The sequence below is a fragment of the Ictalurus punctatus genome, chromosome 21, assembly GCF_001660625.3.
Source record: "Ictalurus punctatus breed USDA103 chromosome 21, Coco_2.0, whole genome shotgun sequence".
NCBI classification, from domain to species: Eukaryota; Metazoa; Chordata; class Actinopteri; order Siluriformes; family Ictaluridae; genus Ictalurus; species Ictalurus punctatus.
The window spans coordinates 12,459,237-12,481,708 of NC_030436.2; the positions used below are offsets into that span (position 1 = coordinate 12,459,237).

The following is a 22,472-nucleotide window of genomic DNA, read 5'->3' on the forward strand; positions in this document are numbered from 1 at the left end:
TAAATTAGGCTTATCATAAGTTTTGATGAGAAACGTTATATTTTTATGTAAACCATACGTAAGATTTTTTCTTAAATCTAACCGACCTCACATTCCATTTTTTTTCAGGCTCGACAACATTTAATGTGCTCTGCTGCTTGTTGCAAAATGGTTCTGAGAGAGGTTCACAGATCCGCGGGCCAAGCACAAGCAGATCATGGCCTTCGGTACAAGAAACAGCACTGTTTGGTTAGTAAAATAATATATGTGTATATAGTATAGGTCCAGGCAGAACTACTGCATCTACTAGCAAGCCATGTTGATTCAAATGAAACATGACTGCCCCCTACTGGTCTTCTATTTACTGTGCCCACAGCATGCGCGCGGTACCACACAATACTGCATGAAATCGTAGGATCGTTTCCTCTGTCACGCATTTTCAATTGCCACATCTGTAGAATACAGGAGCAAGGCTATTGGAAACATGCTGCTTTCATCAAACCACCAAACATAGAGAGACCTTATCGTGTGTGTACTGCTGATGGACAGGAATATCGGAGAAACAGATGCCATCTATTGGATACTAAAGAACATAGCAACACCAGTACAAGTGAAGTCCTGAGACATGAGGATGATGAATCCTGCACAATAACATCACACACACACTTGAACACACTGATGAAACTTCTCAACCTGCCATTCACTGAACCAGGTATGGTCGTCAGATAAAACCTAGTGTAATTCTAGACCTGTGAATGTACAAGGGTGTAGGTGGCTCGCTGCCCTTAATAATAAAACGAAACAATGTAAAAACATTGTCAGTGTTTCATACTATTTAAAATTTGAATGAGTATTAATTTCAAGGATATTTCAATATCTCACAGCATATGAATATGTTTCAGTTGGATAGTCTATTAAAACACAAGTTATGTAACAATGTCTGAAACAAACTTTTGCTTTCTCTGAATATATAAACAGTACCTTGTTTATTCAAAAGAAAGAGGATGTAATATTTTTAAATAATATGATGACGTTAGCCAATAGCCAATCATCTGTCAGAGACAATGCATGTTTTATAGGTCGATACACCTGTCAGTGTGACATGCAAGCAGTTCAGAGTGCAGCAGTGCATGCCATGATGTCGCTCAGAGAGCACGTATTATATGTATGCAAGTGAGTCGATATATTAAAGTTTTGTTTTGTGTGTATTTTAGTGGGATACATTTCATTCGAGACCACAAACATTTCACTCATCACATTGTACAAGCCCCTAAAGCATGTAGCATGTAGGAATGTATACTGTGTGTGTAAAAATAATGTCTTTCTTCTTCTACTTTTTGTATAGCACTTTTAACAATGGACATTGTAAATTGATCATAATCGTCTAATGAGCAAGCCAGAGGCAACGGTGGCAAGAGAAAACTTGCTGAGACTCCCTGAATATGAAGATGCATGATGCAAAAAACTATGCAGTTGATTGAGTAAATCATCAAATACCTTGTCTTTATACATTTTTGTTTAAATACAAGTCAAAGTACATTTACAAATCACTCTTTTGAAAATTTTAATCACCATTTTCCATACAGTCCCAACTTTTTCAGAATTGGGTTGTACATAATTTTATACTTAGCCTTCTTCTTATATTTATATCCTTAAATAATTTATTATATTTAATTGTTTATTATATATTGAAAAGGGACTGATTTTGAATTACCTATCTTCTTCCATATTTGTGTCAGTGAAAAATATGCTACTGTTAATTTTAGCACCAGTAATGCAAATATAATATATTGAACATATTTTATAATATATTGTATGTATTATATGATAAATATTATAGCTTTTATATAGATGCATTTATTTTGCATTTATTTTTTTTTTCTTTTCTGATGCTTCTGATTATGTCATTTTTCAAATTGGTAGAACTTTTTTTTTTATTGTTTTACATGATATTACCTTGTGCTGTTTTACACTGTGAAAAGCATCTACATTGAAGAACCTTGTTGATTTAGGAAGTAATGTCACAAAAAGTCATACCTCACACAAGATAAATTCAATACAAATAATCTTTTTCAGTTGTATCTCTATTCTTTTATTTGACAAAATTTACAACTTGCTCATGAAAGTAAACAAATGCAATTAAACTGAGTTCTTTTTGTCTCTAACACTTGATATTAACCAGAAACAGGAAAACAAGAGTCCTATAGTTTGTATTTGTGACTGCCCAAACAAAGTTAAGTGATAAGTGATAGTCAATAGTGTTACCAAACTGATAGAGTTTATAGTATATAAACTGAAACACATGGAAATGATTGTGTGGAGAAGCATGGCGTTGATTTTATTGAATATTTTGACATATGTCTTCTGGCTTCTTATGGCCAGTTGCAGCATTTGCAGGCATCAACATAGACCAGGCCTGGTTGGCACCGGTGCAAGTAGGTGTTCCCACGGAAGCACTGGAAGTAGGTGGTGGCATCAGTAGGGTTTGGGTACAAACCATCAGGTTTTCCAGTGCAAAAGGTGGCAATAGGGTCTGGGGTAGTGGTTGGGGGACGTGTGGTGGTTGGCTTGGGAGGGAAACCTATAAGAGTTATACAATATTATGTAACAGCTTAAGAATGGCAAAACACCTTCTCAAATGATTTCAGTTTTGCCATTTTGACTTTTAGGCCATAAACTAAAAACATGTAGTCAAATAAATTTAAATGAAACCTGCATATTGAGCTAGCATTTATTTACCCAGGGCGTTGCGTAGGTGGTTAACAAGAGGGTAATCTCCCTCTGCGCAGAAATGTCCTCCAAAGTCATCTAGGTCAAGGGTCCATACTGATGCCCCACCTAGGTTCATGGATGTGAGCCACTGAACCTAAAAGAAAATGATTAAACAATGGAGTGTATAAAACATAAATATATGTGTAGTTGTGGAAAGTAATTTGTGGAAATTTTTCAGTTCAGTTTTATTTACCTTGGCAGCAAAACTTTCGTGGTTGTCATAGCCCACCCAAGCTGATCCGTGAGTGGCAAATGGAACGCTCTGCTCAGTGATCCATCCTACCTTGGCCGCTGATGCAAAAGTACAGACCTATGGGGGAAAAAACCTTAACCATTATTTTATATTATATTATTATTTATATTTTATTTTTTATTACCACTTTATGCTTATAGTTTTTCATAATTGAATTACTTTAAAACTAGAGATCACCTCATAATAGGACCAGTAGCCAGCATCACGTGTGTAAGGGCCAGCATCAGCTGGGCCATTGGTTGGTGCACCAAGGCCTGTTGAGGTGGTGGTAAGGCGGAAAGTGCGTCCATATGTGGGGAAACCTAGAAGCAGCTTTTCAGCTGGAGCCCCTTTGCTCATCCAGTAAGACACAGTAGCATTCTGAACAAAGTGAGGATAGAGTTAGTTCAGACCCAAAAGAAGAGTCAAATTTTATGTTGATCATATTTAAGTGGATCATAAGGTTTGTCTCTTACAATGTTGTGTTGGGTGTGGGTTCCTTGATCAAAAGAACTCTTGAAAAGAGGACTGTTGTGACCTGTAACCTTCTCCCATGAACCATGGTAGTCATAAGTCATGATGCTGAGAAAGTCTACTTCACTGCAACAACAAAACATAATGAACAACCTTTTATTATAACCTCTGTTTTCCTAAGCTATTGAAGAGGTCTCATGTATCTCTGGAATACCTTGTTATTTCAGGGACTTCATAAGCTGCATCAATGGTTGGCTTAAGGGCTCCTGCTTTGATGGAAAGCAGCAGCTGGGTCAGCCTGGTGTCTATGGCTTCCTGTTTAATGGCTTGCTTCAGCTCCTGCAGAGTACAAGGTTTAACAATACAAATAACATCAAATCATTGGCAAGCACCTGACAATTCCATGTACTATATATTAGAGTCATCTATCAGTAATCATTCAGCTCCATATACATTCTGCTCACCTTTATCAGTGCAGCAAAGTTCTGCTTGTCCTCAGCAGGACTACCATTCTGTGCGGGGAACTCCCAGGCCAGATCTAGGCCATCAAAACCATGAGCCCGGAGGAAAAGCAGAGCAGAATGAATGAAGATCCTACGATTTCCTGGAGTGGCCACCATATTACTATACCTGCAACAGAACAGGTGATCTCTTTTTATTTATTAAAAAATATTGAGACTGTCCAACGAAAGGCTGTTCCATTTGTTTAAGCATGTTAACATTCAAGAAATTTCCCCCAATTTGGTGACCTGCCAATTCCCACCCACCATCCAGTTCTCCCCTATCATATGACAGTTAGTAACCTGTGAGGGTGAAGGCAAACACATGCTTCCTCGAAGACACAAGAACCCAGCCAACCTGCTGCTCATGTCACAGGGCAGCATAACACAAAGCAAAGTGCTGTCAACCCTCTTCTGCATAGCCAAGCTCACAGATGCCCACAATTGGCTAGTTTTGCTGTGATGGAAAGAGATATGCCATCCCTCCCACCCCAAGAGCACAGGCCGAGATATGGAAAGCCATTGCTTTTGAAAGCTTCATGTATGTAAATAATGTTCAGTTTCATGATCATAGCATGGATGAAAAGCTGTGATTGCTGGTTGGTTGTCGTTTCACAAGAGGGTACCTACTGGTTGATACCATTGTACAAGCCTCCAACTGACAGCAGTGTCTTCAAAGCAGGGTTTCTGCAAAGGAAAGAAATAGCAAATAACAAATGTATTACATTAATAATATATACCATTTTGTTGCATGTCACTGTTCTCTGTTGCATAAAGCATACTGTCTGATTAATTGCAGTTATGATTAGCCTATTAAAGAAATATTAAAAATTATTGCACAACGATGTTTAGTCTCACTTACATATTTTTCAGGCTGTTCAGTTTCATGTACATCTCCTCATCATTCCATTCAATAGTTGTAAGCCGATAGTCTGGGCCGATAGTTGCCAGTGCATAGATGACATGTGTGCAGAGGAAGGGATCAACGTTGTCAGGAGTGAAACGGCCACTGGCAGGCCTGTACTGGGACCAGTTACTGAAGTAGCACACCAGCTTTGTAGAATAGGCTGTGAGAGGAACAGTTATTTCTGTAATGGTCTTTGTAATCTTAAAACACGTCAAGAACACAGATGTCTTTCAAACTTACTCATACATGAACACACAAATTTAATGGCCCATATTCTTCAAAGCTGCATATGGATAAATCTGAAACTTACATTTTTAACAACCTGAAAAATGCTTAATTTGTAGTGAAATAATCAAAATCTATATCACAAATGATAATAGCAAGTATATTAAGCAGAGCAGCATTATTATTAATAAGCAAATAATATGAATAATTGCTGGAATATGCAGAAACCTCATATTAATATATAGGAAATAATTTATCTGATGTTTCATAAATGTTTAATAATGTTTAATGTTTATCATTTAACAGCAGATGGGCAGGAAAAATAGGCAGAAAATCTCAAGGTCAAAAATGAAAACGTAAGCAGGAAAAAGTATATTCTACTTTACTTATTTTACTTTATCATTTACTTCAGTAAGAATACATTCTATTTCAATAATTGAGTACAGAACAAATCTTACAAAAACCAACTCTAAAATAATCAACAAAAACATAATTATAAATCAAATTCACATGGGTTGCTATATAAAAACAAAACACATGTCCATAATTGAATTTTTATCTACAGTGACCTTGGACAAAATCGCTTCTATCTCTTCTAAGATTAATTAAAATGTATTTTCCCTTCTCCATTTTGGAAGATTTTCCTCAGATCTGTTTATGCTTAAGGATTTGTGGGTGGGGGCTTGATTCCACATAGATTAAGCTGATTCATTATTTCCACTCATTTTTAAGTTTTATGATAATCTCAGGTATCAGACATAGATCTGTTCATATACATTAAATCTGTGCTTGTTTCTACACAACTTTGATGAATAAATGCCAGTTTAAGTTATTAACCTAAGCACCAATACCAGAATTTGATCAGAAATTTGAACATTTGAACATAAAGAGAGAGAATTACCAAGCTGAAGAGAAAGCAGGAGTCCCAATCCTGTGTAAAGGAAGAGAGTTAACATGTTAACATATGAGTAGTATATGGCAAAACAGAACAGCTAGTTGAAAAATATTTCATGAATAATTAATATATATATATATATATATATATATATATATATATATATATATATATATATATATATATATATATATATGTGTGTGTGTGTGTGTGTGTGTGTGTGTGTGTGTGTGTGTGTGTGTGTGTGTTTGTGTGTGTGTGTGTGATAATTTTATACCTGCTATGAGAGGTAATTTGAACATGATGGTGCTGAATCAATTCAGATTATTTTAGAAATCCACCTAGAGACATGATTAGTGAACAATCAGTATATATAATAACAACAAAATTTTTAGTATTAAAAGAGTATTAATAAAATAAAACAATTTGTATGAGTAAAATTATTAGGATAAAATCAGCATTAACATCAACATTTTCATTTTCAGTATGCAGATACAGTTTAGTAAAATCAAACCTACTGATATATATTTACTCACTTTTATATGCTTATGGTATATGTTTAAAAAGTAAAAGCCATTAGTTGCATATCTGACTACAGCTATTTACCCTGACAAACCAACTAATGCAAAATCCTTCTCCAAATCAAAAACATGCAATTAATTAATGATCATTGTTAATATATTTACCTGTCACCTTCCAAGAGAATCTTCTGTAATAAGTTGAACATGTGCAAGCTCATTTATACGTATATTAATGGGTACCAAAGTGCAGGTGATAAGTGTTTAAAAGTACAATCAGGAAGAAGGAAATACCCTGATTAATTTTTGATTTATGGTACACTACCTTACCACATTTTATGGTAAGCTTGCATTTATTTATTACCATTGAGCCACCTAAAGGCCAGGGCCTTTAGGCATGACTCTGTGTTTTTACAACGAATCATGTAGAGGATGTTTTGTAAATAAAGTTACATTTTGCTAAAATGTGTTAATTTACCCTATGGTCTGGAGACTTTTGGGACAACCTGTATTATAATAATAGAAATTGTGATTTGCTTTGTAGTTGGCCCTACCATCAGAGCTGCTGTTATAAAGAATTAATTAACATTTTCTGATCAATGAGAATTCAACAATGCTGTAAAGAAAACATTGATTGCCGAAAATAGTAGTGTTCTCCAGTATCTGCTTCTCTGTCTAAATCTTAAGTTGTTGCAGAAATGGACTACAGTCTTTTCCTTACTATGCTTTAACAGCTTACTTATTAGATAGGTCAGTCAGCTAGATAAATCACGATTTTTATGAGGCCATATAAATGTAATATGACTTCCAACTATTTTGCAACAGTTTGAATTACTGAACATTATGAGCGTTTTTGCAGTTAATAACCTTGAATTACTCCATCTCTTTTAAGGTTATAAAATATGACCCTGCATGTAAACTGCACTCATGTACTGAACATAAATTATTTACTGTAAATGGGCACCAAGGACTTTAATGGTAGACTTGAATGAATATAACATGTGGTGAAATACCAGACATAACTGCATTAAATACAATCAGAGGGTATTTATTGAAGAATATTTACAAGTTCCATTTGATGAAAGGCTCATTCAATTCACATTGGACAGGTTCAACCAGACATTTACAGTATATGATAGTTTAAAAAGGTAACCCAATCTAACCTTAAGTGGCATTAAACATGAAAGTTGATTCCTTTTATTGAACGGCAACCATTGTTTTTTGCAATGCATGAGGCTTACTGCACATTTAATTACAATTTTTGGAATTTTTGGAAAATCTCAGGAGACTTTCTCAAATATAAGATTATATTTTGTCTAAGCTCTGGTGATTTTAGTACTTGGTCCCTGCTGTCTCACAAATGGTGTGGCTATCAATGAATAGGATATAGAATATTTAAAACAAGCAAGAATATTTTTGCAACATTTAGTAATGAGCCATTATACAGAAGGAGGAATATCAAAATAAATAAAGCACAACTTGACAAAATGTGAATATCAAAAAGTGATGAGCAGTAGGAAGAATGCATCCCTGTGTTTGATGAAATTCTATAATACTACTGACTTTCAGACAATGCAATCTTCTGTAATGGATTTATTTGTGGTTAATATTTTTTGAAAACAGTGAGTGAAAGTAAAGTTTAAAACAATAGGAAGATTTGACAAATGTCTGTTTGAGTGAATATGACTAGACAAAGAAGTTGTGGTAAACCTGACACAGAAGATGAATATCGTACCATTTTTTCCAGTTAAACATTTTATACTGTGTGCATTTGTGTGGATCATGACTGCCCTGATCATTCAAGTTTCCAAAAACCAGAATTAATTAGATTAAATTAAAAAAACAAAAACAAAAAACAAAAAACCAACAGCCAGTATTTATGCAGGGACAGGAACAGGGTTTATATTAGGTTTATATTATATTATATTTGCTAATGTGTTTAATTGTAAATTGTTTAATCTGTATAAGTGTATCTATAGCTCATATCCTTAGTAAATGTAATAACATAGAAAAATTAAAAAGGCAAAGATTGTCTTTGTTATGTTGCAATAACAAAGGCATCACTGGGAAATAAAAGTACTATATCTATAACGTAGAAGGTGTAGATAAGTATCACACACTTGGATAATACAAATCCTGCTCTGGCGACATTATACTGGGTGTATTCCTACTCTAGATATTGGTAAATAACAAAAATGTAAATTTTGCCAATTTGGCTGTAAATCTTTCATAATAACTAGGCCATGCATGTACAAATCTTTACTGCACATGCATAAGAGGAAAAATACTGCCATAAATATTACCACAGTAAGATGATTAACCAAAGTGCAATCTTACCCACTGCATAACATCTGCCTCCATGGACTTTTTACTGGATTTCCGACAAATACTTAATTTCTGGTTACTGATTATTCTTTTACATAACGCTTGATAGAGAAACAATGATAATAATGGCTTTGAAAATGAAATAACCCTGATATATGAAGATAACCCCATAAGCCATACCGCCTTTATTATCAGACAATATTTTGTTTAACCGCTGTCTATGGCAACCATTATCCTAAACCAGTCATCCTCACACACTTGGGTGCATACTGTAAGAAAAAGATGATGCTGTTGAGTCTGTATTGACGCTACAATATTTCAGAAGTATACAGACACTAAACACTGTATACAATTTTTAGCTAAAGAAAAACTAAACTTTCATTCAAATCCTCATTTAGATACAATCCTCATGCTGCCAAACACTGGCAACAACTTATTTAAAAAAAGAAGCTTTTTTCTACTTGGTGATTCACATGGTGTCAGAATACTATGATGAACATATCCTAACATCGGGCCTCATTTATCAAGTTGGATATGAATGGATTTATTTGTAAGTAATTTGTGCGAGAATTTACACAGCACATTTGGTCATCATGAAAATCCCATAATTTAGAAAGAATATTTGTATCCAGCACATGCTCTTAAATTTATGTAAATTAACACATAAGAAGACTAACTAATGTAAATCTCAGTTGATTAGCTTCAAATCATATAAAACACGACAAGTTACTGCACTTTTATATACAGATTATGCTGTAAAGGTTAAATAACTTTTGTATTTCAATTACACACAAATGTAATACATTTTGTGAAACCCAGTCATTTTATATTAATGGCATCAACTAAAGAAATACTGAATATTAAAAAAAAGCAAGCCAATATAAATACATAAATTAAGACAAATAAAACCAGTCAGTCAATTAAGAATGCTGCTGTAATGAAAGGAGGATGGGCTGAAAAAACTTTATATACATGCTGGTTCTGTTTTCCACAACATCTATTTTTAATGGTATGCAATACTTTATTAGAGACAGTAAGGCCCAATAAATGACCAATCTGGTATGTCTCAAGATGCAATGTGCTGTATAATCCCTAGTGGGCCATCTATAGTAGTGGGCTTCCTATAACACTCACTTAGTTCAGTTTGCCTTATGAAAATATTTACACACAACTTCACTGAAGAATTGACAAATGAGACCCATTGTGTGTAAAGCACCAAGTATATTGATCTTGACCTGTTGAAATCTATGTGCCTGTTATTACCTATGTATAATGATGACTAAAATTGAAAACCCAGTACCAGCTGAAATGTCACTGACCGATTCCAGGCAATCAAGATATTTACTGATTTTGCACACAAGGCAAGGTTTACAACACAAGTTGTTCTTGTTAAAAATCATTTTTTTTATACAAAAGAGTAAAACAAATACTGTTTGTCATATTTATTACTAAAACCCCAGGCACTCACCCTCCCCCAACACCCTAACCTCCCTACTCGGAAACCCCACTGCCTAAAGTCACACCCCACCTGGGGAGTACCCAGCCAATATCTGTGGGGTATTACTGGGAAAGAACTTTTGCACTGGCTGATCACAGTACAGACAAGCCAGTCACAGTAAGAACCATAGCATGCCAGAGAAAAAATAATGAGCTGAAGGATCTGGGGATTTCCACACTGTTTTTCTGAACCATCATCCCAGTTCCTGTAGAACAAACAAAAACAAAATTAGGTCTACTCATCTCCCATTTAAACAAATGTTTTTCTTATTTGGAATCCAAAAATTATGATTAAATATTGCATCCTTTTAAAGATTTGCTGCTTAAGACTACTGAAAATGTCCTTTCTGTTATTCTGCATATGACAGGCAACATACCTGAATCTCGAGACACTATGATCTCGTGAGCTGCCCCGTCACCTCCCTCTCCCCAAGATCGGATTTCCAGGACCACGTAGCCATTATCTTTGGGTAGTGGAAGATTAACTGATGTCTTGCCTTTGTCTAACACCTTTAGAGCTGACTGCCCCTCATGCTTGTATAGAACCTATAAAATCAAGGAGAATATAAATAGGTAGCTTAATTGGTATCTTCTCAGCCAATTATATGTCTTGTACCTTTAACCAGCTGGTCTAGGTGCAACTGCTAAACAAAATATTTTAAAACAGCAACAAGAGTTTTTATGAAAGGCAAACGAGAAGTGCTTGTGTATCCTATGCAAAATATTTTAAATCACCACCAGGCTCAGATAGTTTGGGAGCAGGTAGCCAATAGGTAATGTAAGGTCATTGGGAAAACTGCTGCACAGTGGTATACCACAGTAAATTAAGTAAAGGTGGTCTCTCTTTTTATTACAAGTCAAAACTGACTCTGTACAATGCAATAAACGAGATTGAAGTTTGAAACACTATGGAGCATCAGGTGCCAGTCATAAGGGGTGTAAACCTCAGGCTTCCACACATTATGATATGATTTTGATTCTTAAGGCAACAATTCAATATTTGATGATACCACTGAACATGCTACAGTACAATATGATTCGATTTAGTAGCCTCAGATTGATATAAGACCAAAATCAGAATCTAGCATAGGCCAACTATTAATTTGTGAATGATGATATATAGAATGACTATTTTGAGTATATATGAGCAAATTATTTTGTATATATTACACATATTAAACACATTAGTTTAAAAATAGAATTTTTTTTTACCACACCAGTTTGTTATTTTTCAATAATAATCAATTTATAATCAATAATAATCCATAATAATCCATAATAATCAATGTATGATTGTCACCTCAATTCATTCCAATCGTTGCCATTTAAATCAGTGCATGGATCCAAACCGTCCATTCATTACACCCCTCCTATTTACAATATATATATAAGCCCTGAGTAAATAATTAGTTTGACTGTTTTTTTTGTTTGCCTCACACAATCATCACAATACTAGACTGAACTGAAAAGTAATCATTAGGCCGAAGTAGCATAATATTAAAAAATTAAATTCCCAATTAAAAAATTCAAATTACTCCAGGAATAAATAACACTTTAAATTTAACCTCAGAGGCATGGAAAAGGAAATAAAGATGAAAATTCTTGTATGGCTCTTTTATATGTTCTCATAACATGAAATTAATTAGAAACTTACACTATGTTCAGGTTTGTCAAACTTATGTGGTTGACGTGTACAGTTTTTCTAGAAATTATTTGCTTAAAAGCATTTTAATAATAATAATAATAATAATAATAATAATAATAATAATAAAATGCTTTTAGCAGTATGTTGTCTTTCTTGATCTATTCTCTGTTTTAGAGGCAACCTGCACTCATCTCATAAATCCACACTAGCACAGCTGGTTTAAATTTAATTTAGTTCAGAACTTCTTAGTCTGGAAGCAACCTAAGTTAATTTGCAACAATTTTAAGACATTGATTAACTATGAATTAAGGTCTAATTCTGTTTTAATTTAAACCATGTCTGAGAAACCAGTCCATAGAGTACATACCCTTGAGTGCCACTTACTTTGTAGCCCTGCACTGTAGACTCATTGTCCATAGATTTAACATGATCCCACCTCACTGTTACCCATGAACCATCCGTCTTCCATGAGATATTCCCTGGGGGACGGTTAGGGGCTGAAAATGAGAATACATCCAAATCAACTAATCACTATTGTAGCATTTACACTGCTCTTAATGTAAAGAAAAGATATGTCAATTGGTAGGTTTAACAGGTTTATCGGTAGATCTTCAGCACTATAACAGCTAGACGCTTTTCACTGATGCCTCACTTGTAAGTTACTTTGTATAAAATTGTTTGTCAAATGAATAAATACACATTTCTATGAAAAACATGGACTACATTAAAGAGGCGTTTAAAATAAATGGTACTGGAACCTCCAAATTATACAAATTTTAATTCAGGTAGATGAGACAACATAGATGCAGTAGCTCCATTTTATTGTGTTTGGCAATATGATCACTTAATATCAATACTTTGATAAATTATGTTGCAGTGCACCAATGCATCCTGGGTATTGTGATATCTTTATACAACTTTTTTTCAGTAACAATGACAAACTCTATTAAATTTATAAAACTCTAATTTAACTCTATTAAAATTTATTAAATAATCTATTAAATTATTTTTAAACTTATCTTTATAGGCATTGCAGACAAAACCTTTCAGTTTTTTTTTTGGAACACTACTGTTCTTTTTGGAACACTACTGCCTTGAGATGCTTAGCAAACATATATATTGTGATATATATTGTGTATTGTAGAAATGTCTACAAGTATTGTGACATGATATTTTTGTCATATCGCCCAGCCCAACTAAGCATCAACATCACTATGATCAAAAATCCCAGAATCCACTTCCACTTTCAACCCAGCCCCTGGTAATGTCAATAATTCTAAAAACTCTTACGGGGTTTCTTGGTGATGACGGTTGTGCGTGGAGAGGGCGGCCCAGTGCCAGCACTGTTATAGGCCAGAACAGTGATGTGATAAAGTGTGTTCGGTCTTAATCCAGTCACCCGTGCTGTATTCTCCAGGCCAGCTGTTCGCACACGGTCTGCTGCAGCTTCCCTCTCATGCTGCCTCCAGTATCGGATCTACATAGATATGACACTTCAGGAATGTAGTGATGACTCAACAGTATTAAACATAAGAATGTGTTGTATGTAGATTTCAGGTTTTACAATGCTATGTTTTTCAGAATCATTTATGCTGTTTTAATATAATTAAAAGGAGCTAGTGTGGTCCCATTGTACTTATTCTGTCCACTTTTCAATAATAAAGGCCTTTATGTAGCACTTCTCTTCCTCTATGTAGCACTTCTCACTTTATTTTTCCCAGAGATAAAATCTCCTAGTCACTTTTTTTAATAGACCATTACAGACATTCAACTTTGTAGACTTTGTAATAACTTGACAAAAGACTAAACATTATGTTCCTTAAAAAAATTAATTATTTACAGTATTATACACTAGCCTTTGAACTAGTCTAATACAGGACACAGGTCATGTAGGAGTTTCTACTTAATTTCATCTTAATTTCCAAATATTATAATATAAATATATTTATAATTAATAATATTATATTATATAATATATAATTAATTAACTGATAATCAAGAGTGTTATTATCTGATAATGATATGGTTGGTGTTTATTAGACATTAATAATTGAATATGAAGTATAAGGAAGTAAACCTCATAGCCACGCAGTACGCCATTGCTGCTTAAATGCTGGATGGGTTCCCAAGAGACTTGGATCTCAAAAGCTGTTAAAGCTGATGCATTGATCTTGCGGGGTGACACTGTGGGCTCTGAAGGAGATAAAAGTCTTCAGTTCAGTGACCTTGAATTACTTTGATAAGACACTTTTCTGTGTTAATTATTAAGCCCTTCTAAGTTAAATTAGTGATGGCGGTATCAACTAGTCATGTAAAATATAATGATATATGGAATAGATTTAGACAATGATTCAGTGCAGTATCATTCTCAAAATTGACTGTCTTTTACAGCCATATTTTGTCTTAAGTTTTACACATCTTACCCTCTTCAGCCGAGTGCACAGTGGCTGTCTGACTGAAAGGGCCTTCGCCTTTCCTGTTGTAGGCTTTGATTTTAACTTCAAAGGGGCAGTATGGCGTGAGACTCTGGTTACTGTAGACATAGCGGGAAGACTCCACATTAGGAACACGCACCACCATCCATGTTGGTGCCTCCAACTTCTTAAATGCCAAGATGTAGCCAAAGCCATCACCATTCTGATATTCTCTGGCCATGGGCTATATGTCACATTGAGGGAAGAAATATCATACAGTCACTGTATGCACAAAAGTGATGGAATGTATTGCTAAGATTAGTACATATATATGCATGAAACAAAATCAATACAACTAATAATAGAAAGTATGTAAGAACACTGTAAACTCACTGTCCATGTGATGATGAGCTCATTACGGTCTCCTCCTCCTCCGCTCAGACCACTAGGTGCCACTGTTGGTGCTGAGACACAACCACACACAGAAAGAACGTACATTAACAGTCATGTACTGCTCACTAATATATTGCATAATATATTGTATATTGCTTTACTTGATTAAATTATTAAATATCCAGTATAACTTACATTTGTCTAAATACCAATATAAATAATATATATGGACATAGACAGAAATTTTTTTTCAAAGAGTTTCTCTGACCTGCCTGTTTGGTGCGAATGGTATGTGAAGGCATGCTGGGTTCCCCACTACCCAGAATGTTGCTGGCAATGACCTGGAATTGGTATTCCATCCAGGGTCGTAAGTCAATCACACGTGCAGATTCAGCATTGCCCTCAATATTAGGGGGTTCTTGATGAACAACATACAGTATTAGAAAAAAACATCTGGTTAATGTGTGACCGAATGGCAAATTAAAAACCACTAATTGGGACCAGCAGGAAGTGGTATTAAATATTCTGGTCACTATTATTAATTATGTGCAGGCATAATTTTAATTAACTAACTCGTTTTAAGTATTCAAATGTGGCCATGTTATGAGTAAGACAGCTTCTTCTGTTCTTGACTAGTTAGTATTTTAATGGCCAGAGACAGATTCTCCTTCACTGACATGGGTGGCACAATATGTGTGACATATTACATTTGTTGGAGCAGTAGTATTTTGGATCCCACTTTAGTCCACACTTAATATAGATAATGTTCTGCTGGACAGGGGCAAAGTAAAGGCAGTTTTATTTCTTATAATCTGTTTTTATGAACATATTAATCCCACAGGTAGATGCTGACGTGCTATAGCATTACTGCCTGTCAAGCAGTGCCCACAGGATTACCCCACTCGTCCTTGAGCCTTGCCAACATGCCTAAAACAACCAAAGCCATACAGGCCTCCCCAGTGACATAGGCTGTAGCAACCCCCAGTGGCACCGTTAATGTATGTTAGTGCCACTGGTTCTATATGGTTTCCTAATGTTACTCCTAATACCACTCTGGTACGTTTGCCTAACACAGCCAGCACCATATAGACCCTCCCAGTGACTAAGGCTGTGACAAGCCCCACTGGCACCGTTAATGCATGCTCAGTGCCACTGGTTACATATGGCAATCTTGCAGCCTGACAAGACATACACTTTTTACTTCACCTCATACTAATTACATATAACCGATTAGATTAGTTTATCCCTAACAAACAAGAACAAACAACTCAGTTGTAATGGAGTCACAATACTTGTACAGTAGTCATTAAACAGAGTAAAACTCATGTAAGTAACAAAATCACTAAAATTACTTAGCTTCTTGATTTATTTCCATCATTGGGGATTTTGGAAATATAAATGCTGATAAATGCACACGTGTGAACATCCAAAAAAATTTATGATAACAAACTATGTGCACACCCATACTATGTATACAAATGTTGCACATTGTATGTCTCGTTTTTGCATTATGATCATAAAAGTCTTCTATGTTTTATTAATGTTCAGTAGAATTAAACTAAGAGCCAAATACACACGTAAACACACAAGTAAAATTAACTTACTTAAAACCCAAATTAATTACAGGTGGTTTCTTTTACCTGTCCTCATTCTCCTCCAGTCATGTGTGTGCTCAGAGCGGCCCATGATGACATATTTCCCAATGGGGCTGTGGTTGTCATAGCCACGACTCCACCTCAACTCTAGTGATGTTTCATTCACATTCTTAACCACCAAACCTCCAGGGGGCCCCGGAGGGCCTGGAGTAAATTTGAGAGAGAGAGAGAGAGAGAGAGAGAGAGAGAGAGAGAGAGAGAGAGCACTGTTAGAATTACTGGCACCATGTACTTTTCTCCCATTAGATTAAACACATTCACAGGGTGAGTAAAAACGATATAATATTTCATGGGCTTTATGGTGTATAAAATTCCATGAACTTTTAGGTGTATTCTTTAACAGAAGCATATGCCTTTATTCATATTATTTTGGCTCTATGTAAGACTGATGGTTCTTATAACACTCTACTACAGTAAACAAAATATCTTTATCAAGATATGATACAAGGGTATGGTAAAATGGACTTAAGGGTAGAACAGCCATTGCCTCAGGTCTGTTAAACTTAGGACTGTTAAACACACACACACACACACACACACACACACACACACACACACACACACAAACACACACACAAACACACTCACTCACTCACTCACTCACTCACCCCTAACAACCAGCTTGGCAGACGCCACTGCACTGTCTACAACCGTCTGCGCTGAACATGTGTAGATGCCTGCTTGGCTCAGCTGGGTGTTCATGATGACCAGGTCACCGATGCTTTCTTTCTGCATAGCATAATGAGCAAGGGAAACAGAGTTTGCCTTTTCCGAATGATAGTTATTGCATTAAGCGACCTTGAGCTTTGGAAAGGCTCTATATAAATAAAAATTCTTCATCTTCATTGCATTATTTTATTAATTTAAGGACGTTTCACAGTATGAATACTAAGCACAACCACATAAAATCGGCAGCGCATAAAAGGGTTACATGAAAGCCAATTTCATTGTCATGGCTATCCCATTAAAAGACATTTTGAAGGCTGCTGAGATATGTGAATACAAAAGCTAATCCTGCTCAACTCAAAATAAACATCATCACAATGATTTTTTTCATGATCATGGTAAAAGTGAGCACGTTAATAAAATGCGTTTACCCCATCCATACGATGGTAGTGTCCGTTTGGTTGCTCAAGGTCTAGCAGAACCCCATTGAGGGACCACGTGAAGGTGAGGTCCATGGTTGGATCATGTGATGCGTGACACTGTAGGGTGACATTATCCCCCTGGTTGATGTCAGCATTGGAAGGTGCCAATGTAATCTTGGTTGCATCTGTTTGTAAAGGGATAAAACGTCAAGAGTTATTAGAGGAGTGAGTCCAGAATCATCAAAGTAGAATGTAAGCTTGTGAATAAAAAGGGATGTCTGCAAAAGCAATTATGAAATTGTGAAATTTATTTGAAAGCTATTCAAGAGATCTTAGCATTATCTTTCTGATACAAGATACAAGTCCCTTTAATATGTTTAGGGATCTTCCTGATGAGATGAGCGTGTGTGTGTGTGTGTGTGTGCGTGTGTGTGTGCGTGCGCGCGTGTGTGCGCGCATGTGTGCGCGCATGTGTGTGTGTGTGTAAACAGATGTGAACGAGGGCCAATTCCTTTAGGGAAACTGACCCAACCATTTTAAGGTTGCATGTTGGAAAAGTGACTTTTATTTATTTTTGGTGATCACTACACTTTTTGTATTTTTTTAAAAATGGACCATGTTGAACAGATCAAGACATGCAGGTCAGTGTAGGGGGTGTACCTCTGACTGATAGATGGCCAGTGCTGTTGGCTTTGCCCAAGTAATTCTCAGCAAAGCATGTGTACTTTCCTTCATCTGCACGGCTGATGTTATAGATCCACAGAACCCCATCCGGTGTGACTGTAATCCTGTATCCAGTTTCATCATGTTACTCCTCTGTTCTTTCACCTACACAGCTTGGAGCTGAGGCTTCATAACCGATTAACTACTACACTTAAAAAAATTATTTCACCATTTCATTTTATTTTTTTACTGAACTATGAAAGTGTAAAGCCCATTTGGGCCTTTCGTGAAAAACAAAAATGTTGCCAAATATGATGAAATCAAATGTAATTCTAACATTGGAGTCTTTTTGAAGTTATGTCTTGAAATGCTATTTATTAACTTTCTCCTCAAAAGACAGATGGGAGAATGAAGGATATTACGGTATGTTACCTGCTGCTGTTGGTGAGGAGCTCGGTGCCACGGCTCCAGAAGAGCGAGGGTTTAGGAGCAGCGCGTGGTTTACACTCCATCTTCACCTGGCCTCCACGAGCAGCAGGGACCAGCTTTCTCACTGGGTTCAGCCTAAAATCTGGAGCCTGGACTGAGAACCAGGACCGATGAAGAGGAAAGAACAAAAGAGGGGGGAAGGAGAGGTGAGGAAATGAGAGGTGAGGGAGAGGAATCACAAAGTATGAGAAAAGGGAGGAGAAGTTTTCCTAGGAAAATGTAACCACAAATACAACTACAATCAGGGTTGTGGTGTGATTGGATGGGTAAAATAGGATTAGTAAAAGATACAGCAAGGGATAAGAAAATACAAGCAGATTAATATTCATCACATTTGCTAATATTGTGAGATGACATTAAACTGTGTAGGTTTAGAGTGAAGATTTGCAGACTAGGTTTGCAAAGTCCATGGTTTTCCCCTTCAGGGGTTGGATGTTTTGCATATGCAAATAAATGATATTGGTGCCATGCAAGCCTAATAGCAAACTTTTTTTAATGCAAACATTAAATGTAAAAATAAACTGTAGTACATGTGTATGTGGGCTGTGGTTACAAGTAAAATGTAGAGAATTACATGGAATGGTGGTTCAGTATAAATAAGGTTAACTATATTAACTTGTAACTATGGTAAAAGCATATGAGTTTAAAATTGTAGATATTCTTTATTTGTGACAGGGTAAAGTATGTAATTAGACCTTGACAAAAGAACTATTGAAATCTGCATGAAATCTGCATGAGCTTAATACTGATTCTTTAAAATTAGCAATTTAAGTAATACACAATATTTAGCAATGTCATGATTTTGGAGTTTAATAGAGGACTTGGGATAGAGAGGTATTTGAAGGAATTTGAGGTTTGGAACTAGATTGGTTTTACTGACCAGTGTGCTAGTTTTTACTTAGTTTTCGTCAGACAGACCTGGCAACCCTGACGCAGAAGTTCTGCTCACCTTGAACTCGGAGTTCTGCATTAAAGTAGATGGTGCCATGTTTGTTCTCAGCCACACACTGGTACATCCCAGAATCGTCCAGTGCCAAGTTGCTGATTTTTAGGTGACCACTGCTCACCTCCACACGATCCTGTACACAGGCAGGAAGTCAAATAATTTTTGTTTCGGCAAACTACTCAATAATTCACAGTAGGACATTCAAACAAATTCATACTATTGTTATTGTAGGGAGATATGTAACTGATCACCCTGCTAGAAGTCTCAGTGTGCACCACACAGTGTCAGCAATAAGAAACGGCTCTCTAGTGTCAATCCTCAGTGCTTTCCAGGCATGATAATTCCTTTAGATAAATCATTTTGACTGCATCAGTATCAGTGTAAGCTTTGATAGCCACAGGTGCCAGAGGGTTTTTCTGGTGATAACACATAATATGAGATGTGTTTTGAATCTCAAGCTGAGCTTTATTCTGCTGGTATAAGTAAATCACCACTCCACATGTATAAGTAAAATAATTAAATAGTTCTACTTAAATGTATCTAGGAGTTAAAAGCAAATGTAAATTTAATGTGCAGATATATTTTGCATTGAAACTAACCTGTGTGCTAAGAGGTAGTCCATTGCGAAGCCAGTTTATTAATGGTCTTGGTTTTCCTGCAGCCACACAACTCCAGCGTAGTTCTGAGCTGATTTCCACCTCAGAATCGCTCATCACCTGGAGCCACTCCGGTTGGGCTACACACACAGATTCATATAATTACTGACCTCTACTTTATGAACTCCATTTTCTATATAAAGAGCTACTCTTATATATACCCTGGGGGTGGGGGTGTGTGGTGGAGTGTGGGGAGGGTGGATGAGTGCCGCAATACAAAGCTGGGGGGCTGCTCACATCGAAGGAGGCCAAAAAAGACTGAGACCTTTGAGTGAACCTGTGCTTTAACTGTGATTGTTTGTGAGTGTGTTACTTTAAAATTATTACTCAGCAGGGCCAAGCAATTGGCAAATTCACTAAAGTGGTGTGTTAACTTACCATGCAGAAAGCCTGTGTTATTCCTGACAAGAACACCAAGCATAAGTTTAACTTGCAGTACAATGACGATGGTCAACCCATTTGCCTAAGATGGGGGGGTGGGACACTTAGCTCGACAGTGCATGGCACCATGTGGTCAGCATCTACAGAACATAGTAACGGAGGTCCCTCCATTGCAGCAAGCCAAGCAATGCAAGGTAAGTCCGAAAGCTCAAAAAGCAGACCGTTGACCAAAGAAAGATTCATCAACCATGCAATAGGCACATGTCCAGAGGTAAATATTCACATTGGTGGTGAACCTGTTCATTGTTTGTTAGACACTGGGATTTACGTGAGCAGGCTTACCAGGAGTTTTCAGTGTGCTGAGAATAACCCCTGTGAAGTGAGGTTTCAGTGCATTTCTGCCAAGCAGGAAGAAGTGACTGGTGATCAGGAGTTTAGACCAAAGTCTGACAGTGACACAAGAGAACTGTTAAGTAGACTGCAGATAGGAGGTATGTCATAGCAACAGGCAGAGCTAAGTTTACTCCTAAAGGAGTATGCACACGTGTTTGCAGTAGGCGATGAAGACCTTGGGCACAAGACAGAGTAAAGCATGAGATCTCTTTGGTTGATGATACCCCAGTCTCCCAGCCATACAGATGCATAGTGCCGAACCAGTTTGAAGAAGTCAGGGAGAATATCTCCAAGGTGCTTAAGAAAGGTGTCATACATGAGAGTCCCAGTTCCTAAGCCTCACCAATTGTGTTAGTTCGCAAAATGGATGGGAGTCTTTGTATGGAAAATCAGCATTTGGCTTTCCCATTACCACGCATAGATGAGAGCCTGGATGCATTAGGTGGCACAGAGATTTTTTTGACAATAGACCTTGCCAGCAGAAATCAAGTTGCTGTACACGAGACAGTTGTATTGAACACCCTACCTTGTCCAAGGCTAGAAGGAAACATACAGAAAAAGATAAGGAGTTTTCATCAACGGCTAGCATAACCATGGCCGACATTAGCTCACTGCTGGATGAACACAGATCGGCCCTTTCGGCTGATTTTAAATCCTCAAACGAGTCTCTTGCTTCTACACTGGATAGCATTCATTCCACCATTACTGACGACGGGCAAACCTTTGACTCTCTGTAAGCTAATGCCACTTTAGTTGACCAATGGCTTCAGCATCTTGAGGGCACCTGCTCTGCTTGCAGAAAGACAATGAGCTGCTCAAACTCAAAAATAGTGGATTTGGAGGGATGCAGCAGACTCGAAGACATTCGGATCATTGGCTTACCTGAATCTATTTTTCAGGCCACTAAACCTTCTAGGCTGGATGAGCCTTTAATTAAAGCTGCATTACTCTCAATGCAGAATGGGAAATGTGCAGGGCCTGATGGCCTTCCTACTTCCTTTTTAAGCTGTTCACCGGTAAACCTCCCCCACTGCTAAATATGTTTCATGAATCCTTACAATCTGGCATACTCCCCCCTACTTTAAAACAGGCCACCATTTCTCTCATCTTAAAGAAGTGCAAGAATCCCCTTCTCTGCAGTCACTATTGCCCTATTTCTTTGTTATGTGCGGATGTTAAAATATTAGCCAAGATGCGGGCAAGGCACCTAGAGCCTGTCTTCTTGGCCTTCTTGCCTTCACAGTAGGCCATTAGCCTGGCACCATATTATAACACATGAATGGTACTAATATTAATTAACCAGCTAAACTCCTAGCTTGTTATCATCTTACTAGCATACTACTGAATACCTACTGTGAACTGTATGACAACAATAGTGATACCAATAGGAAAAGACTAGTAGTAATGAGAGTGAGGAAAGAAAGT

The 22,472-nt window shown here is 36.7% G+C and overlaps 2 protein-coding genes across 3 annotated transcripts in view; both read right to left on the reverse strand.

Annotated features, from left to right (window-relative positions):
* Positions 1-2,047: 2,047 nt before the first annotated feature.
* Positions 2,048-6,732, reverse strand: chia.1 (chitinase, acidic.1). 2 transcript variants are annotated; one of them, XM_017451162.3, is made up of 12 exons: positions 6,671-6,732; positions 6,262-6,325; positions 5,991-6,020; positions 4,820-5,024; positions 4,588-4,644; positions 3,922-4,087; positions 3,672-3,796; positions 3,460-3,583; positions 3,182-3,364; positions 2,945-3,061; positions 2,719-2,845; positions 2,048-2,560 (listed from the first exon to the last, which is right to left on the reverse strand). In XM_017451162.3, exons 2-12 carry the CDS (start codon positions 6,284-6,286, stop codon positions 2,352-2,354), a joined length of 1,368 nt encoding a protein of 455 aa, XP_017306651.1. In that variant the 5' UTR covers positions 6,287-6,325; positions 6,671-6,732; the 3' UTR covers positions 2,048-2,351. The 2 variants fall into 2 exon arrangements, with proteins under 2 accessions (XP_017306651.1, XP_017306652.1); XM_017451163.1 differs by having other exon boundaries at positions 6,521-6,674.
* An 814-nt stretch (positions 6,733-7,546) lies between these two features.
* Positions 7,547-22,472, reverse strand: part of cntn2 (contactin 2) — a 38,631-nt gene continuing 23,705 nt past the window's right edge. The window contains exons 9-23 of the mRNA XM_017496530.3: positions 20,217-20,353; positions 19,621-19,750; positions 18,615-18,765; positions 18,180-18,307; positions 17,529-17,704; positions 17,040-17,160; positions 16,417-16,575; positions 15,045-15,194; positions 14,777-14,847; positions 14,393-14,627; positions 14,047-14,162; positions 13,260-13,446; positions 12,354-12,466; positions 10,702-10,870; positions 7,547-10,530 (exon numbers count right to left, since the gene is read on the reverse strand). Of these exons, the coding sequence (XP_017352019.1) occupies positions 10,418-10,530; positions 10,702-10,870; positions 12,354-12,466; positions 13,260-13,446; positions 14,047-14,162; positions 14,393-14,627; positions 14,777-14,847; positions 15,045-15,194; positions 16,417-16,575; positions 17,040-17,160; positions 17,529-17,704; positions 18,180-18,307; positions 18,615-18,765; positions 19,621-19,750; positions 20,217-20,353 (2,156 nt within the window). The 3' untranslated portion in view covers positions 7,547-10,417. The remainder of the gene's footprint in view (positions 10,531-10,701; positions 10,871-12,353; positions 12,467-13,259; positions 13,447-14,046; positions 14,163-14,392; positions 14,628-14,776; positions 14,848-15,044; positions 15,195-16,416; positions 16,576-17,039; positions 17,161-17,528; positions 17,705-18,179; positions 18,308-18,614; positions 18,766-19,620; positions 19,751-20,216; positions 20,354-22,472) is intronic.

What these genes read in the sequence shown, in the direction of transcription:
- chia.1 (XM_017451162.3), bottom strand. Translation starts at nt 6,286, where the DNA reads ATGTTCAAATTACCTCTCATAGCAG. An exon ending in GAAGTCCCTGAAATAACAAG is followed by an intron (nt 3,584 to 3,671) that starts GTATTCCAGAGA and finishes TTGTTGTTGCAG; the next exon opens with TGAAGTAGACTTTCTCAGCA. An exon ending in CCCACACCCAACACAACATT is followed by an intron (nt 3,365 to 3,459) that starts GTAAGAGACAAA and finishes CACTTTGTTCAG; the next exon opens with AATGCTACTGTGTCTTACTG.